The 17,787-nt window shown below is 37.9% G+C and overlaps 1 protein-coding gene across 4 annotated transcripts in view; it reads right to left on the bottom strand.

Annotated features, from left to right (window-relative positions):
- The window catches only part of WDR7 (WD repeat domain 7), a 150,710-nt gene that overhangs the window by 100,007 nt on the left and 32,916 nt on the right, over positions 1-17,787 (bottom strand). For 3 of the 4 annotated variants that reach the window (XM_037374370.1, XM_037374369.1, XM_037374367.1), the window contains exons 15-19: positions 10,883-11,652; positions 10,260-10,348; positions 6,504-6,593; positions 4,944-5,062; positions 3,172-3,295 (exon numbers count right to left, since the gene is read on the bottom strand). In XM_037374370.1, coding sequence (XP_037230267.1) covers positions 3,172-3,295; positions 4,944-5,062; positions 6,504-6,593; positions 10,260-10,348; positions 10,883-11,652 — 1,192 coding nt within the window. The remainder of the gene's footprint in view (positions 1-3,171; positions 3,296-4,943; positions 5,063-6,503; positions 6,594-10,259; positions 10,349-10,882; positions 11,653-17,787) is intronic. The other variant, XM_037374368.1, reaches the window with a different exon arrangement.

Here is a 17,787-nt window from a genome sequence, read left to right as displayed (position 1 = left end):
TACACATCCATCCCCATTTGATGTGGGGTCAACAACCTGACGTGCCAATTTTGGATTTGAAGGTCCAAATAAAATAAAGATTTATTGTTCCCCCTACGAGGCACTTTGAAAGGAAGCCTAATGTGTCCGAACATCTGAACTGCAAATCGTGTGATGCAGAAGCTGTGCTGGCAGCCCGAAGCAAGCTGCTCCGAGCAGTGACGGTACAGTGGGCCCGTTTGCAGTGGTCCCTGCAGCACACACTGGTGGTGTGCTGGCAGGCCCACAAAGGAGAAAATAAGATCTGCTTGGCTTTCTCCCTGCTCCTCCAGCCCACCATCTACAGGGGGGACAATAATCTCTCTTTCATCACTTAAAAGATTAGTAAAAGATAAACCTGTGCACATTTGCCTGTCTTTCAAGTTTGCCGAACATGTTTTGTCAAAACGCTGGGAGACGTGCCAGTTGCTTGATCTGTACAAGTAAGGTCATGTCCCAAAATTGCTACTGGATCCGAGCACCGAATATACAAAAGGGGAGAAAATTTCATCTCTGTTTGCTAGTACTACACACCTGACTCATTCAAGAGGCGACGAAATGCATATATGACAAAGTATCTTACATCAGCAGCAAGCTTCTGTTATGATTACCACTTGTTTTTTAATTAAAACAAATCTGTTAATGTGTAAGAGAAGCACTATGTCTACATCATGCATATAAGAACTACTGCAGAGTGGTAACATGCTGGACACAAAAATATGCTGTTAATAAATTACGTCTCTATATCAAGAGGCAAAATTGGGAAAAGTGGAGGATGAAGGAATCAAAAAAGTATTTCTTTACTTTTTATATTTCTCCTCCTTACCATTCTAGCATAAAACTATACTTTTTGTAAGTCCATTGCATCCATTTTGACAATCCTAAGTAATTCTTACTGTGTTCAATTCCTCCCCAGACCTTCAAAAACATGTAATGTTTAAATTATGCCTTACAAAGTAACTAATATATGCACTTTAGTCTCTCCCCACAACAGCAACATTTGTAGCTGCTTATTTTGTTTCTCCTTTCCAAAATCCTAATTCTTCTTCAGAGCGTCAGCATTTTTGTGTGTGTTATACAGACAACAACACTATTAAATGCCTTCTCAGCCCTGTCATTCAGGAGAACCACAGACTCTGCAACCTTAAATCACATAGTTTTCAGCGCTGTTATGTTAATATAAAAAAGTTAATTCCAATGTGTTAGTCATGGCCCGTTTGAAAGGTTTTCAGTATCAGCACTTTCACAGTACTGAACATTTACATCAAGTCATTTGTTCAGCCATGCTCAGCTGATTGCTCAATCTTATATTTTCTTCTAGTAATTTAAAACTTTCTTGTTCTGATAGATAGCACATCCTCAATTATATGCTTTGATTTGCTACTGATTAACAGAGGCCAAAATACTGCTGTATACATACTTGAATTGAATGCATATAAAATACTCAAGGTTTTTTCTTAAACCAGTCAGTCCCTCGCTATTGCTCTAAAAATGCATGCCATGCTCCTCACCTGAGCACAAACACAGGCACAAGGCAAAATATTATGCTTCCACCTGACACACACATAAAACACAACTGCATATTCTTCCCTAAAACTTTCAAATACAACTGTTTAAGTAATAAGGAGTACCAGAAGTAGCAAATTACTGAAACTAATACAAATTACTGGTTGCTTTCAAGTACATTAAGAAGTTCCTATTTTGGAAACAGTCAACTGGCTAAAGCAGGCACTCCAGAGTGGTTTATATACACTTCACCCACACAATTACGTCCATAATTTCACACCCAGCAAGGTCATTCCAGTATCACTCCAGAGAAAAGAAATTAGTAATCATCAACAGGTGCTATAGCAGCTACTCCTGAGAGTAAAGGGCAACTATAGCTGTATTCTACAAACTAAGTATAACTGATCTCCTAAGAAAATCAATTAAAAAATACATCCTAATATACAAAATGGCACAAATATCTATCAGTATGAATCAAGGCTCTTTGACATGTCTATACAATACACTTTCACTTATTATTCACTGCTTGGCTGCACATCTAACTGTGCAACAACATTCCCATAATAAGGCAAATGCTACATGGCTGACGGCTGTAATTAACAACAGCTTAGCCCTACCAACAAATTCTCAACATCACTTTGAAGTACTGTGTTCCATGTAATTTATGCATTCAGTTTAGATTTAATAAGATTATTACACATCTCAAAAATCAATCGGTATTTAATAGAGATCCTTCTCTGAATAGAAACTACATTCTTCAGTGGAAAAATAATCTCATTTTAAGAAAGATGAGCACCTGCAACTTAAAGCAAACATTCTCATTCATCAAAATATAAGTTCTTACTGGTTTGTTATATACAACAGATGCATCTGGACATTATTCTATAAGGCAAGTTTCTAGATTGATAACTGAATGGAGTATCTCATGATGACGACAGATCTTCCAAGAATATGCTCTTAAGAGTCTGTACCACCCCTGCTTTGACAAAAATGAATAAAATGAAAACAGGTATTTTTTGGGAGAAATACTACTAATTAAATAGGGGTCCATAACCATTTATCAGGAGAATAATCTTTACCCAGTAGCTCCTGGCAGCACTTGGTAACCAATGGCTTTGAACACCCCACTGGGCAGGAGCTGTTGCATCAAGTGGTGAACAGACTCTGATGGACATACACTGCACCACCCTGCATTAGTCCCTTTCAGAATCCCTTTATACTCTTGGGATGCAAAAGGATCCCTTTATAACAATTTCTATTATCTAATTATACATTCTTTGAAAAGGAACGTCAACATTTTACCACCAGTACCTTGTAATTTTATCAGCCCTTTTCATAGGGGGTTTCTTCCCTAAAAACTCCAAACTACAGGCTAGTCCCAACAGAAGGGCCAGCCTTCACAAAAGACACTCCAATCCCAATGAGATGTACTGAAGCGTTCAATCTACTTATTCAACATCACTGACGTTAAGTAATTTCATGATTGCAAAATTACTTTGAAAATGTCAAGAAATTTTTCTATATAACTCTAGATTTTTCCCCTAGAATTTCCCCTAGATTGGTAGCACTATTCATAATTTTGTGTACAAAATGCCTTCTTTAACTAAACAATCAAGTTACTTTCAGGTTTAACACAGCATTACTTACGTGATATCACATTGTCAATGTACTGTGGTAAATAAGGAGCCCACGCATCAATAGTTTCTTTCCGACCTGCCTGCTCGATTCTTCTCAGTTCTGCTAGCAACAAGGCCTGGGCAGCTTCTCTTACCTGTAAAGAAAATCCACAGGAATGTCATACAAACTCCAATAACAAATACTTATCAGTATGTTTTCAGTTTAATTTAGCAAGAACAAAAAGCACCACTTTAAAAAGTCTACAGGAAATGAAGCTTTTAGCAGACCTTTATTCTGCCCTACCCCTCTCCACCTTCAACACAGATGCAAAATAACCACAAACATGACCCAACTGGGATGACTCTCAACAGGACACAGCAAAGATGTGCAGCCCCACGAGAAAACCAGGGGATGAAGGTCACAATTCAGCCCCTAGCATGAGTGCAGTGCATAAACCAAACAGCTGTCCCATCTCCTCCTGGCCTTCGTGGACGTGCCTTTCTCAGCACAGACGGCAAGGCTGGCCGAGGCAGCCTCCCATCCCATAAAGTGAACAGCAAGACAGGTTTCTCATTCAAGGAGATGAGGCTAAACCTTATGTCTGTGCTGATGCATCAAAAGGCCACCAAAATTCTAGTTTTCTACAAGCAGCTTGTGATCACCCTTCTCTACAGCAATTCCAAAGTTGGGTCCAAAAATCCAAATGTGCAATGAACAAAGTTTTCTAAATATCAGGAATGTTGCAATATAAAAACAAAAATAAAATCACTTTAAAATATTTTTTCACATGGGACTTACTCATTTATTCCCTATCATGGAAGACTGAACAATGAAAGCAGAGCAAAATGTACATAAAAATGTTTCCCAAAACCTAAAAAAATAAAACTAACCAACACCCCACCCCCCACCCCACCCCCAAACTGAGTTTTTACACAACAAATACCAAATACTATCTGGTACTACCTGTCCCTCATTAATATCACTTGTTCCACCTGAAGAGTTCATAAATACACACATTTTTGGTCTAAAAGATTTAACATACAAGGAAGTGATTTGATCAAGGGAAAATAAAAAATTGTGGACAAACAGAACATAAATACGCTACCCTGACACCTAAGGATATCCAGTAACTGGAGCTCAGCTGCTTACTTAATGAGTCTCAAAGTAATTACCCTGTCAGGTAATTATCTCACAGTATATCCTTCCAAGCAAAAGAATAAGCCATCAGGTGGCAAAAAACATATTCCCAGTTAAGTTACAGGAGTGCTGAGGATCTTCAGTCTACAGCCCAGCTCTGTCACTCCTTTCCTACGTGAAAAGCTGCACAGTCAACAGATTTTTCTGCCACAACAGCACAGGTGTAGTGTTAAGGCCCACTAGTCATTTATCAAACAGCTGGTGACAAACCATTTACTGGCTACTGTATACACACTCCAAAAAACAAAGCAACTCATCAGTGTCTTGAAAAATATAGGGTAGATTTTTAATTCTCTTAAGTTTCTTAATGGAATCACAGAAGTTTTTAATCCAGTAATTTCCTTAAAAAGGTATGTACATCATCCAGAAGGTAAAAAACCCCACCCAACATATATATATATATATATGTATATATTTATATATGATCACATTTCCAACATTTTGATAGGTTACCTGGAAAATTAACTTCCTGAATCTGAAATAAGTAGTCCAGGAATTAGTGTCAGAAAACAGTTAGGTATTTTTTATATTAATGGAAAATGTGATCAGTAGAAAAGAACATAAAACCCAAAAAACCTAGAGTACAAAATTACTACTGAAATCACCTCCAAGCATCGATCCTGCCACCTGCGAGCCAGCATCTCCAGAAGGGGAGGTCTGAATTTATCCAGTCCCAACAGGTCAGGGAGCATTACGCAGTGCATAGCAGCGAGCTGGCTCCACCCTACGAAAACACATCACAACAGGAAGATAAACATAATAAATACCAAAGCAATTTAAAGTTCAAAATGCCATCAAGTAAATTTACATTGGCTACTGGCCTGGTGTAAATTCAGGAGATGGTGGGAGAAAGAGGGGAGAGGAAAAAAATAGAATCAATTTTGCAGCAGAACAACAGAATTGTTCCTTCTGCCATGGGAACCTGGGGCTCACCCCACCATGGGCTGCACCCCGGTTTTACCAATACCAGCTGACCTCAGGGCAGGCTGCACAGTGCACGTGCTTTATGTATCGGACAGGAATGAGCTCTCCAGGCATAAATCATGCCTCATGAACTAGCTGGTCAGATCTCAAACACATGCAATGAGACATCAGCAGAAGGCTGGCTCAAATCAGTCCTGATTAAACACAAACATCCCTCTTCCTCCCCAGTCCCCAATTTTTATCAAAAGCATAAGCCATGGTTCTGAGTTCAAGATTTAGATGACCTCTTCAAACCATAACGAGCATTAATTTAATTATACTTAATGTCCTAAAAGCAAATGTGACATAATTCTATTACAGAAAACTTGGCATATGAATTACCACTAGGAAAGTTTATGTGGAGTTTTCTGGCCTGTTTCAAAAGGTACACAAATACGTACAAGCTCACGTTTGTCTGCTACCTCTATCTTTCCATCTAAATCTTATTTCAACATGCTTACTTCAGGTGCATTTATACGACAAGCCTGCAATATTGTGTAGTTAAAACCAGTAAAGATAAGCATATCAAGCTCAAACAACATAGCTTGTAAAAACACTTGTAAAGTACTCCACAGAAGAATTCTTTTAGTATTATGCTCTACATTGACTTGAAAAACTGAAGAAATACTTGAGGTGAGCATATAGATCTATACTTTAAAACTGTCAGTAAAACTGAGCATAAAAATCAAAATATTTTAAGTAATAAAGCTCTTAATGGTGCTCCAAGAAAAGAAATCATTATGTCGATTTTCCTTAAAGAAAAATGGATTAAAAAGAGGCATTTCCAGTTTAAGAGTGCTGTTTCTACTTGAGTTGCAGGAAAGTGGGAATTTATAACTTAGCAAGGCACGTGTTGTGGCTTCTCTCCTTCATATATGATGGGTAAAGGCACGTGTATTTTTCTCTACTTAAAAAAGGCCGAGATTTTTTGTCAAAAGACAACACTGAACCCAAACAAGATCCGAAACAGCATCTTTGGTACACCAGTTGAGAAGTGAATTTACAGACAGCCCTAGACACACAAACTGGATCTGCTCACCCTCTACCAGCATTAAATGCAAAACATATAAAACCCCCTCATTGCCTCTGTTTTTGCAAAGAAAAATTCCTACATAGATCAAATTAAAGTCATGTCATAACAATGATAAGGGACATTAGTTGAAAGTAAAAGACAAATAGATAGAAAAGTGAGGAAAGAATACCTTCATTGACTAAGAAACAGGTATGTAAAGTAGGAGCAGTGTCAGAGCCAGAGTGACCAGCTTCAGTGCTAGAAGAAACAGCAGGAGCAACTTGCAGAGGTAAGAAGAAATAAAGAGAAAAAAAAATAGGAAAGTGAGGATAGCAGCTTCTGAAGAACAGATTAGTATCACTGAAGAATGAAAAACAAAACTGGAGGAAATTGTGATAATATTAAACTTAAAAAAAATTCTAGGCTTTACAAGTGCAATGCCAGTGAGAGGAAGACATGCAGCTGCAGAGAAACACAGATACACCAACAGAAACTTGCATGTTTTGAAAAGACAAAAGTACTCATAAATAAAGCAATTACAAACATGTCTTTAGATAGTGAGATTTGATTTGACAGCATGTTCAACTATGAATTTTAAAAACAGGAGTTTCACTGTTTGTTCTTTTGCTTTTCCCATACTTATGAGAAATTTGCACTACTCATTAAAACCCCCAGTAACAACCCCTTTTAAACCTGGGCTGCCCCATCTGTCACTCTAAAATGTCACAGAACGTATTACTGATGGTTGATTTTAATATAAGTTCATTTTAAATGCATCTCCATTCAAATAATTTTAAGCGTATACCAAAGAAAGGACTAAAAACTTAAAGCAGAGGCATACACACCATACAATGTAAGACTACAGGCAAGCAACCACAGAAGAGCACAGTTCAAGCATGTTACTCAAAACAGCATCCATGACATTTATTTTGTAAATGACATCATTTCTTGGTGCAAATGTAATTTAAAAGCAGTTCTAAACATTATACTTCCACTAATGCTTCATGACTTAATATTATCACATGAAAAGACGCGCAGACCTTATGGCATACAAATGCTACAACCCGAGGTCAACGTGGAGATTTAGAGGTCACTATCTGACACTTCCTTCCTATAGAGAAATTACCGTATGTCATGCACAAGCATCTTCAAATTAATCTCCCTCTTTTATTCCGTTGCAGAACAACAATGGGTTCAAGCTCCTGAACAGATTAAGCATTGTCTTCTGAATGGTCTGTTTGCTTTTCATGCAGTGAACTTCTTTTGCCACTGTGGGACATCTGCATCAAAACTACTTTTTCCATACTTCCCACAGAAATGCGACATGATGGCATGTGTACAGGATGACTAGCATAAATCACTTCATAACAGCAAAACCTAGTTTCAGTAGATGTATAAAAAAAACCTATTTACTTTATGAAAAAGATTGTTTGTCAAAACACAAAACTACCCCAAACTGAAGTCTCACTCTGAAGCTCCTTTTTTTGCCTTATTTTGTTGTAGTAGTTTGTGCTCTTCCAGTATCAGTAATTACAACAATGACTGTAATGGAAGCAGCTGGCCCTGCAGACGAACAGCATAGAGCTGTGCTCGTCTCACAACAAATACTGGTCAAATTGATGGGGATCAAGCATGTCATAAAATACATTAATTGTGTATCTAACTGATTTTTAAGAATAATAGCACTAGAAATTTACAAATAGCAAGATACCGCAAGTAGTGCGCAACAGGATGTAAAGGCAAGACACTAAGGAAACTTATGACCTAAGAGGACCCCTTAGAAACCAACCCATTCTTCCCCAAAAGCATGTGAGACATGTCACCAAACAGAAAGAAAATGATGATTTAGGAACAGGAGGATTTTTCTGTTGTTTTTGACAGCACACAATTGTCTCAAGAAGTTATAAATATTTCCAATAGGTAACTAAAGTATGTCTATCTCCAAAATTAGCAAAGCTATTTCAACACAAAATTACATAGTTTTCATTTGGGAAAGAAAAACTACAATGGAACTGTATCTTATCAAAACACAGACTCTCTCTGTGATGAATACGTTTTTCTTGCATCGAATTTGCTACGTAGACACCATCTCTGAGAAATCCTGACATTTCAATTAATTATATTTGAAAGAGGAAAAGTAAGTGGCTGTAGAAAAAACCCACCCAAAAACAAAACCAAAAAAGTCCCACATATTGAAACAAGAGCCTTGCTTCTTTTTTATTTCTGCTTTCTGTTTTTGACTGCTACTTCTCTATTTATGTAGCAATCTTGATCATGAAAGAAGCTTCACACATACCACTCCTGGAAATTATTTTCCCTTTCCAGCCAAGATCACAGCAGATAAATATTTCTATTTAAGAAAGGAACAAATAAACAAATGTTGCTGATGGGCGAGTTTCTTCCTCAGATATAAACATCCCCTATTTTTCACGTGAGTGAAGAAAACCACAGTTGATTTGTATTAGAGCTAGCAAGCACAACGTAAGTGCAGTTTTTGAAGACTTAAATATATCTTTAATGTACATCTTTCAAGATTGTCATTGTGGTATTTACTGCAATGTACAAAGTATTTGTATTCTGCAAAATACAATCATTTTACATATTGCAAGTTTCTCTGTATTCATATAGATTGAAAAGACAAAGTTTTAACAGTTAACAGGGAAAAGTTAAAAATAGAAGATAATTGCCATTTTCAAAGGAAACTTTAAATAAATCCTAAATGATATCTGCTTTATAGATTAGTTAACACAATAACCAAATACATCATCTAAAAAAGAAAACCCTTTCCTCTTCTGCCCTGCAGCATATTCAGGCAGCTGGGCTCACATCCACAAAAATCCCAACGAACTGTAAGAAGAGCAATGATGTATATACTTTTCCTCTTTATCATACAGCAAAACACGTATGACAAAGGTTACAATCATACGTTCCCCTCTAGCCATACACAACCTCCAACTGGTCCCATGCAGATTGTATCCCCGTTATTGCCAGTGGGTAAATCCCACATACCACCCTTCCCCTTTCGGGCACCACCAGCATGCTGCGCTGCATCACCCTCGCTCCCCGTGAGCCTGCACGGCTGCCTCCCCATGAGTGCCCCCATGCTCTTCCCAACAGTTCCCTTGCTCCTTAGCTTTGAGCTCAAGACATAATTGGCCACATCACAGTAGTTTACATTTACTTTATTTCTGGCATTAAGAGGGGTAGTTCATTTGTCCCATCAAACGGCAGCTCTGTTTTTCAAGAGCAGGTAGGAAGGCACCACCCCTTCCTCCGTGTCTCCAGTCCCAGCAGGACTGTTTCCCACATGCTACTGCTGCCCAGAAGAAGTCCTAGTCCCTGTTCCACTCTACTCCAGCAGAAAATTAATGTTTAATCATGTGTACATCCTTCTTTTACATCCCATGTTTTTCTACTTCCTGTACTTAACCATTATATTTACAAAAAGAAAGATACAATGCAGACTATCAGATGGTCTTCAGTATCATCCACTGCCACCTTTCATAACTGGGAGTGATAAAAGTAGCAACAGCAGCAGAGGTACGGTTAAAATAATATCTTCCTCCTCAAAAAAAAGGAGGGGAAATGCATACATACTACTTATATGTGTTTATGCTTTAGTTCATAACAAACATTTTTGTATTTGTCCATATAGCCCTCAGTGACAGACTTCAAACCTCTTACTATCACCACACCACCACAATGCTTGGAGTCCTTAAAATAGGCAAAAAATCATTCTCAGAGACTGACTTCATGACAGTATCAGCATCTTACATTGATTCTTAAAAAGGTCTGAGTCATTAAAATTTTTATCTAGAATATTACACTACTTTTTCCTCCCACATAGAAGCTAGCGATATTTTTAGCACTTGATAGTAAGGTGATCATTTCAGTGTCAAGAACTGAAATGACATACCAAATTGTTCCAAAGCACGTGGATTTTTACCTTGCTTAATTTGTCCTTGGGCTGCGTGACTTGAAATTGAAGAGGGTGCCTTCACTTTTGACATCTCGGGAGTGCCTGGCCTAGGTGGCCTAAACCCAAAACATATATGAAGAGGGAGAAGGAGGATACAGGAAGAGGAAAAAAAAAGAAAAGATATTATTTGCTAAAGATACTGTAACTAAACAAACTTTGAAAAGCAGCCCTATAAACAGTTTGTTTGACAGAAGTCTTCTAATTTGTAATTCCTAGGCAAGGTTATGTTTTGGTGATAAAACGTTCATCTGTATGCTTTGATTTATTTAGAATGTGACCTATACATTATTAAAACTCTTTGTAAAGGAGAACAAGAATTGCCTCTCAGACCTAGTGGTGCATATGTTAATACAGCTTCATGTTCTATTAACGTTGTAAGTTAAGTAACTCCAAAGCAACATGGTTATCTTGGCATAAAAAAATACTATGTTCAATAAAGAAGAAAAACACTCAATTCCATCTAGGTACCAAAGGTTTTCATATCCATTTAATACGTCAAACCCCACAGCAAAATTAAACAAAATAAAATGCTGTATTAAAACATAGACTCTGAAAGAATTTATCACAAGTTAAACGAGTATTTGCCATACCTGGTCGGACCTTTCTTCATGTGGTCTCCAATAAAAGTGGCATTGGTCATACTCATCAATGTGTTGGCCAGTGAGATAACAGAGAGGAGGTGCTGAGTGGTGACGGCACGCGATACACCATACGTCCCCTTTCCCAGTCCTTCCGTAACGGACATTTTCCTTCCTAACTCCACACTATCATATGCCAGTTTGCCTACAGGCTGGTTGTAGCCAGGAAGCATCAGAGACATGTGGCCTCCTCTAGACAGGAGGCCAAAGGACACTGAACAGTGTGGCTTCAGCATCCCAAGACGCTCAAGGCAAAGCTCATCTAGAACAGAATTCAGGCCCCAGGCATGAAGACAGGACATAAAAAGCTTTGCTGTATCCATGGTTAGATTATATTCTAACAAAGTTAATGGTTTAGATTTGCTAGAGCGATATTCTGGGTCACCATCTTCTCTCCTCTGCCTTATCGATTCTTCATCCTCATCTTCATCGTCAAGAAGATGCTCTTTTATATTCTCTTTGATTGTTTCCTTGACCTGCTGGAAGAGGACAGCTGCTCGTTTACCAGTCAAAAAGGAGCCTCCTTTGTCAGACCCGCCAGAGGCTTTCTGTAAATTCTCTGGAGAAATGAGGGCAGTATTGGGTCTGGAGGCCTCCTCAGTCAGCAGCTGAATAATCAGGGCTTCTACATCAAAGAAGAGCACGTGTATATCTGGATCTGTTAAGTTAGTCTTTATAGCTTGAACCATAAGGGAGTTATGTGAATATTTAGGTAAATTCCCCTGAAGAAAAAAAAAAAAAAGGAAAAAAAAATTGAAATTTCAATTGGACTACTTTGTTAACACTTTTCACAAACTTAATTCACAGATTAAAGAAGCTGTGAATGATCAAAAGTTGAAAACTCACATGGGTATAAAACATGTTATGAGAACCTCAGTGAAGAATTTTACAGCACTTTCCACAATGTCAGGAATTTCAGATTTGTGATCAAGTGTTACAACCCTAAAATACAGAAATTTTACTTGCAGAAGTTTATGAGAAAAATAGAGCTCTCTAGGTAAGACAGAAGTTCGCATTTCTTTCTCCTGAATTCTAGAAGATAATAGTTATACTCCAAGGAACAATAAAATGTCATTATTTTATTATGAAACTTAAAACACATTAAGTATTTCATATGTAGATACTGAAATATAGTATCAATTTAAGCCATTGGAAAATGAATAATCTACTAAATAATCTACTAATAAATTTGTCCAGATATGTAATTAGCTTGTTGCTTGTTCACTTCGCTACTTGAGTCCATCTTCCTCCTCCTTCCCCTCCTCCCAAGGGAGAAGAAAAAGAAAAAAAAAAAAGTAAATGTAAGGGGATAAAAGCAGAAAAAAGTCAGAAGCGGCGATTGGACAAAATGAATGTAAGTATTGTGAGAACCTTACTCTTCCTAACGAAAGTTACGCTCAAGTCCTTGGTTTCCCCAAAACAGTGAAAGAGAATCTTTCAACAGAAATAACCTCTGTTGAGATGTAAGTAAAATACTAATTGCAAACCAGGAGAATTAACAGCCTGAAAGGCGTAAGGTTGACCAATCATGTTTGATGCACAGAAATACAAAGTCAGAGCAAGAAAACCATCCAGGAGAAGCAGTTCCCAGGTTCCGTGATGAAGAAATGTTCCCGGTGTTGCGTTAGTCACTGCAGAAGTTAAACCCTGTGCTCACCTGGCAGCTAAGGCTAAGGGAGCACATAAACCCCATTACCCTACACGGGTCTTAACAAGAGCAGCAGGAGAGGTGGTACTTCCTCTACAACTTACAGAGGCTGAATCGTTTGTTTCGAAAACATCAGCCTTTACTGAAAGTAGAATTAACCCAAAAAACCCAATAAAAGCAATGCAGTCAAGGCTCCTATATCTTTTCTCATCTGTAACTCAACAGCCTTAACATTAATACGAACTCTTTCAGTTTGGCAGTCTAAAATTGCCTTTCTCTGGGGTCTTTTTTAAACCACAAAAGCACATTTTACAGCAGGATAGTTACTTAGAAATTAACAGGGCTTGCAGTTCCTATATATGCACTGTATATATGTACAAATAGGTATGCATATATATAGACACATACACTATAAATACATATAGTCTATATAAATAATACACTATATATGACACAAAAATCTGAACTTACTGTATATATACCTGAATCCCTAATAGGTTTTCCCCCTATTCTATATGTACCCTGATATATTGCTTCCTTTGTTCCCTGACCTGAAGCACATCTTATGAAGCCTTAAATACCCTGCATCAGTAGGAATGGCCATTCCTGAGGAATCTGCCAAGCTGCAAAACTACATTATTTCTACCAACACCCATTATCTTGTATTTTTCAACCCCTTTCCTTCTACTTCTGAATACTAACAAATGTACTTATCACTGTGAATCAAATTAATATTCTACTATAGAAACAAATGTATATTCTGCTTAACACCTTAGAAATGCATTGGGCATGCATATGTACCATTTATTATTTCTCAAGGACTTCTGTCAAGCCAGTAAGCATTTGTAGTCCTACAACTATTTGGCTGCTTTAGGTTTTGTAAAAATTTCATAGCACATGTTTAAAAACATAAGTAATTTTTATATATTCCTTTCCCACTGTAACTGTAAAGACCCCCAAAATGCTGTTGGCATGAAAGATTACCCATCACATGTTCAATTGCTGTTCCGCTGTCTGTACCTGCTTTGAAATTAGCATACTCAAGGTTCTCAGTCACACAGATTTGTCTCTCATAAAGCACTCTGCTTTTTCTGTTGCTATTAGTTGCTGTACATCCCTGAAGACTGTAAGATTGCTTTTTATAGTAAAACATTTTCAGAGGAAAACCTGACCTCTCCAAAGTTTTACATTGTATTTGGAAAGTGATGGGCTCAGAGGAGGCTCTAGTACCCTGACCTGCCATCAAGAGCAGCTGATGATAGAGCCACAGCTTCCTCGCGATTCATTTCTGACTGCTGCTTTGGAGCAATGCAAGAGTAACCTCTGCCTTTGACTGTTTCACACCAAAAGGCTCAGGGGGAAAAATGAAGAGCAAGACACTGCTCCTTAAACCTGTCTAAACATAATATACACAAAGTGTGTTTATCTAAAGCAATCCACTATGTTAGTCTTATTTGATATCGTAATCTTAATTTTTCTGCCACACTAATACTTTAATTTGCAGGCTCTTAAGGCTGCTCATATTTTGCTTAGAATGAATACCCATGTGTATTTTACTGTATGGAGCTGAAGCGGAGAAGAGCAAGTACAATTATTTGTTTGCTTGCTGCACTCAGTAGTTCTTGTTCACTTTCAGAGGATGATTCTCAGCAAATGCACGTATATATTTTACATTATTCCAATGCACTCACTTTGTAACAAACCAACAAGATATGAAAAGCATACACACACACACAGAGCAATATTCAAAACATATCAAAAGACTCTCCAACAACGGAATGCAGACCTGGCAAAGTCTTCAATATCATCTGCTATACTGCTAGAATCAAATGATTTTTCTTCTGTCTTTCCTCAAATTAAAATTAATTTCACTTATGTAATGAAGTTAAGCTACTACCGGAATGAAAATTCACATTTGGTCAGAGGGATTATGAAAAAAAAATTAAACAGAGACCATCCTCCTTACTCCTTGTCCTTGCATTTCTCGGAGGAGCTGTGGTGTGGTCTAGCTCACCATGCCAGACAAACAGCCAGGGCCTAACACAATCAGAACTAAAGGAACTAGCCAAATTCTGCTCCTTTCTTAGTGGTCAGCTCAGAGAATGAATAAACTATGCTTATTACATAAATTTGCCATGAGAAGCTAATAATGAATAATTGAAACCAGAACAGAAATAATTAAGTATCAATAAACTACAGCTGCAAGTTATGTTCTACAATGCACTGATTTATTCACACATTCCTTATAGAAAAAAATCTAGTTATTTTCTCTGAGTGTAATGCAGGTAACTTTTTATTAAATCGTCTCTGGTAGCGGGCACAATAGTAAAATTAAAAGCAGCAACATAACCAGAATATTTTAGCTATTAATCACCACTGACCTACTATATTCCATACCATGAACATCATCATGGTACAGAACACATTTTTCTGTGCTGTGTATCGTGCCTTTGCAGGTAGCAACACCTTCACTGGATGTGAGGAACCTGCACATAGATGTACGTTTGCACAGCACGTACAAATGCAACATTCATATTTATGTACGTGCACAGCCACACTGGCTGCACCCAAGTCTGAGCACATGTCTATTCATCTATTTGTAGAACCATGATGGCGGTATTTTGAGGTGTGCTCTCCCTAAGTGACATTTCTTTTCCAAACCGAATGTGACAGAAGGTGGCAAAAGAAATGAAGACGTGACAGAAGCCAAGGCAGCAAGTGGCTGGGGGCAGGGTGCTGCTGCTCCCTGCTGGCCACAGCCCAGGCTGCTGCTGCCTTAGCACTGCCTGAACGGGAAGGGAAAGGTGACAGAAACACAAGCTCTTTTTGTTTGGACTCAGCCACCATTTTTGAATGGCATTGATACACTAAACAAACTTAATACCCGTCTGCTCTGACAGGTCTTTATTAGGAAAAAAGTTACGATGCACGGCAGTGTACTGGAATCGCTGCTAAGAGGAACTGTAAGCAAGACAGCCGCAGGACGGCTAGCTTGGCCATCCTCTAACCCACTCCCCTGCCCAGAGCAGGATCCACCAGCACAAAGGGCTCAGGGAAAGGAAAGCCTCTTGCATACTCCTTTAACACACAGCTACAAGGATATTTTTCCCAGTTTCCTTCAAGATAAAGATTAATAGAAGGAAATGCAAAATTAACAGAAAGATAAAAACTTATATGTTGGGGGTCACATTCTTTCTGTGACAAAGTTTGTAAAACCCTCACAAGGTCACAACTTTTCTCCACATTTGGCCAAAACAAAAAAATACATGACGACCAAGAGAAAGTTCTTCCTTCAGCTCTCTTATCTGCACTGATACGGTACTGAGCCCACCAGCTAAACCACCATCAATACTTAAGCCTATTTCTAAAAGTTACTCTTGGCTTTTTTCCCCCCATCTCTACCAGATCTGTGATGCTGTCAGCTGCGCATTAGTTTTCAAAATGGTCAGTCCAAGTCCACCAAACTGAAAAAATGTGGCACATTAAAATTAACAGGATATTAAGAACTGACTCTTGCACTGTTCTACTCTCATAGTGAAGTTCCTTAAAATTTTTACATGGTACTATCTTTTCCTGGGGTACATGTCATATGGCACTCCATTTGCTCTTCAGAATAATAAAATTAATGCTATAACGTAAAAATTACTTAATAACAATCTGAAATCCAAGTTACTTCTTATTGTGAGATACCGATTCAGAGAAAGAGATCATTCCTACTTCAAAAAGGAATGCCCCCCGCATCTCAAAATATTTAAGGTGCTTCCCACTTGTGCAATAACAACCTGAGTAGAGAAGAATCATCCTCTGCCTCCAGAGATCAACATGCAGGCTCACCATCCTGCTATTGCTCTAATACCTGAACAACTCTTACATTATGATATTACCAGAAGGGTCTGCTTACCAGAGTTCTTAATATGAGCATTTGCTCATTGCTCAGATTGGAAAGTAGCCAGTTGTAACATCCATATACACACACTGTCAAGTTTTGTGTTGAATGAACACATGTTTACATACCATGGCTTATACACTTTATCTATACATTGACATATGGTGCTCATGAACAGCTAATGAGTGCTTTTAACAAGTTACTAAGTGATGAATTCAAATGGAACCATCTGTAAATATTTCATTGCTTAATATTCAAGGACTTTTGAAATTATGTTTTGTGATTTAGGAATCAGCTAAGCTCAGCTCAATATATTCTGGCATTAAACACTTAAAAGTCTTTCTCAAACTGTAATTATTTTTTAGCATTGAAATTACTTTGGCTCCATTTATATCTATTTGTATATATATTTCAGTAATACTTTTTCTGAACTGTCACAGCAACAGTTATCAAAGTAAAATAAACTCAAGCTGTAGCTCCACCTTCAGGAACATTTGCACGAGTGCATAAAGCATGCCCAACGTGGTGGGTGGGAAGAGGTAAAAAACAAATCAATGCCAGTTCCATTCCTTAAAGTTAGCACAAAACAAAAAGGGTGAGACTTGCTTTTGATTGATACGGATCGCAGGCTGGTTTCTTGTCTACCCATCAATACTACAAATTAACAGAACCTATATAATTGAGCAAATATTCCTGATTCTGTGAAATGCTGCTGAAGTCAGATTTTAAATAAACTGAACCTGAAAAAAACCCGTAACAGCAGAACGCATGTGAAGAGGCAGGTAGCATTACGAACAGTAACATTAATGGGAAACGATATTCAGAGAGGTATGGAAGAGATTGTGTTGGTTGACATTAAAAATAAATTCCCCTCTTTCTAGATAGGTAGCAATATATCTGGTGCATATTCTCCAGGTTCGGTAAGAACTAGAGGTTAAGACAGTGAAAGCAGTACAGAGTTAAGAGACAGTGAAGAGGAAGCTTAAAAGCATTAGACTCCAGCAAGGAAAACCACAACAACTGAAAGCAGAAAATAGAAAAAAATGTAAGTAAAATGTGGTTTGAAAATATAACTCTAGATACCACCTGCACTGGAAGCTGCACAACAATGCTGAATGCAGCTGATACTTTTTGTTCAAGGACAGTGAACTCCTAGGACTGACCCAAGGCCAGGCAAAGCTAGTTTATGTCTTTAATAAAATTTCACACAGCTTTGAATAATAACCTTTCCGTTACAACGATGAAGAATTCCCATATTTCATTCAATTATTTATGGAAATAAATGTTTCAGGTACTGCACTAAAAACAAACTGATACACAGCT

Source organism: Falco rusticolus, chromosome Z (assembly GCF_015220075.1).
Source record: "Falco rusticolus isolate bFalRus1 chromosome Z, bFalRus1.pri, whole genome shotgun sequence".
NCBI classification, from domain to species: domain Eukaryota; kingdom Metazoa; phylum Chordata; class Aves; order Falconiformes; family Falconidae; genus Falco; species Falco rusticolus.
This window is presented reverse-complemented; position numbering and strand designations above follow the sequence as displayed.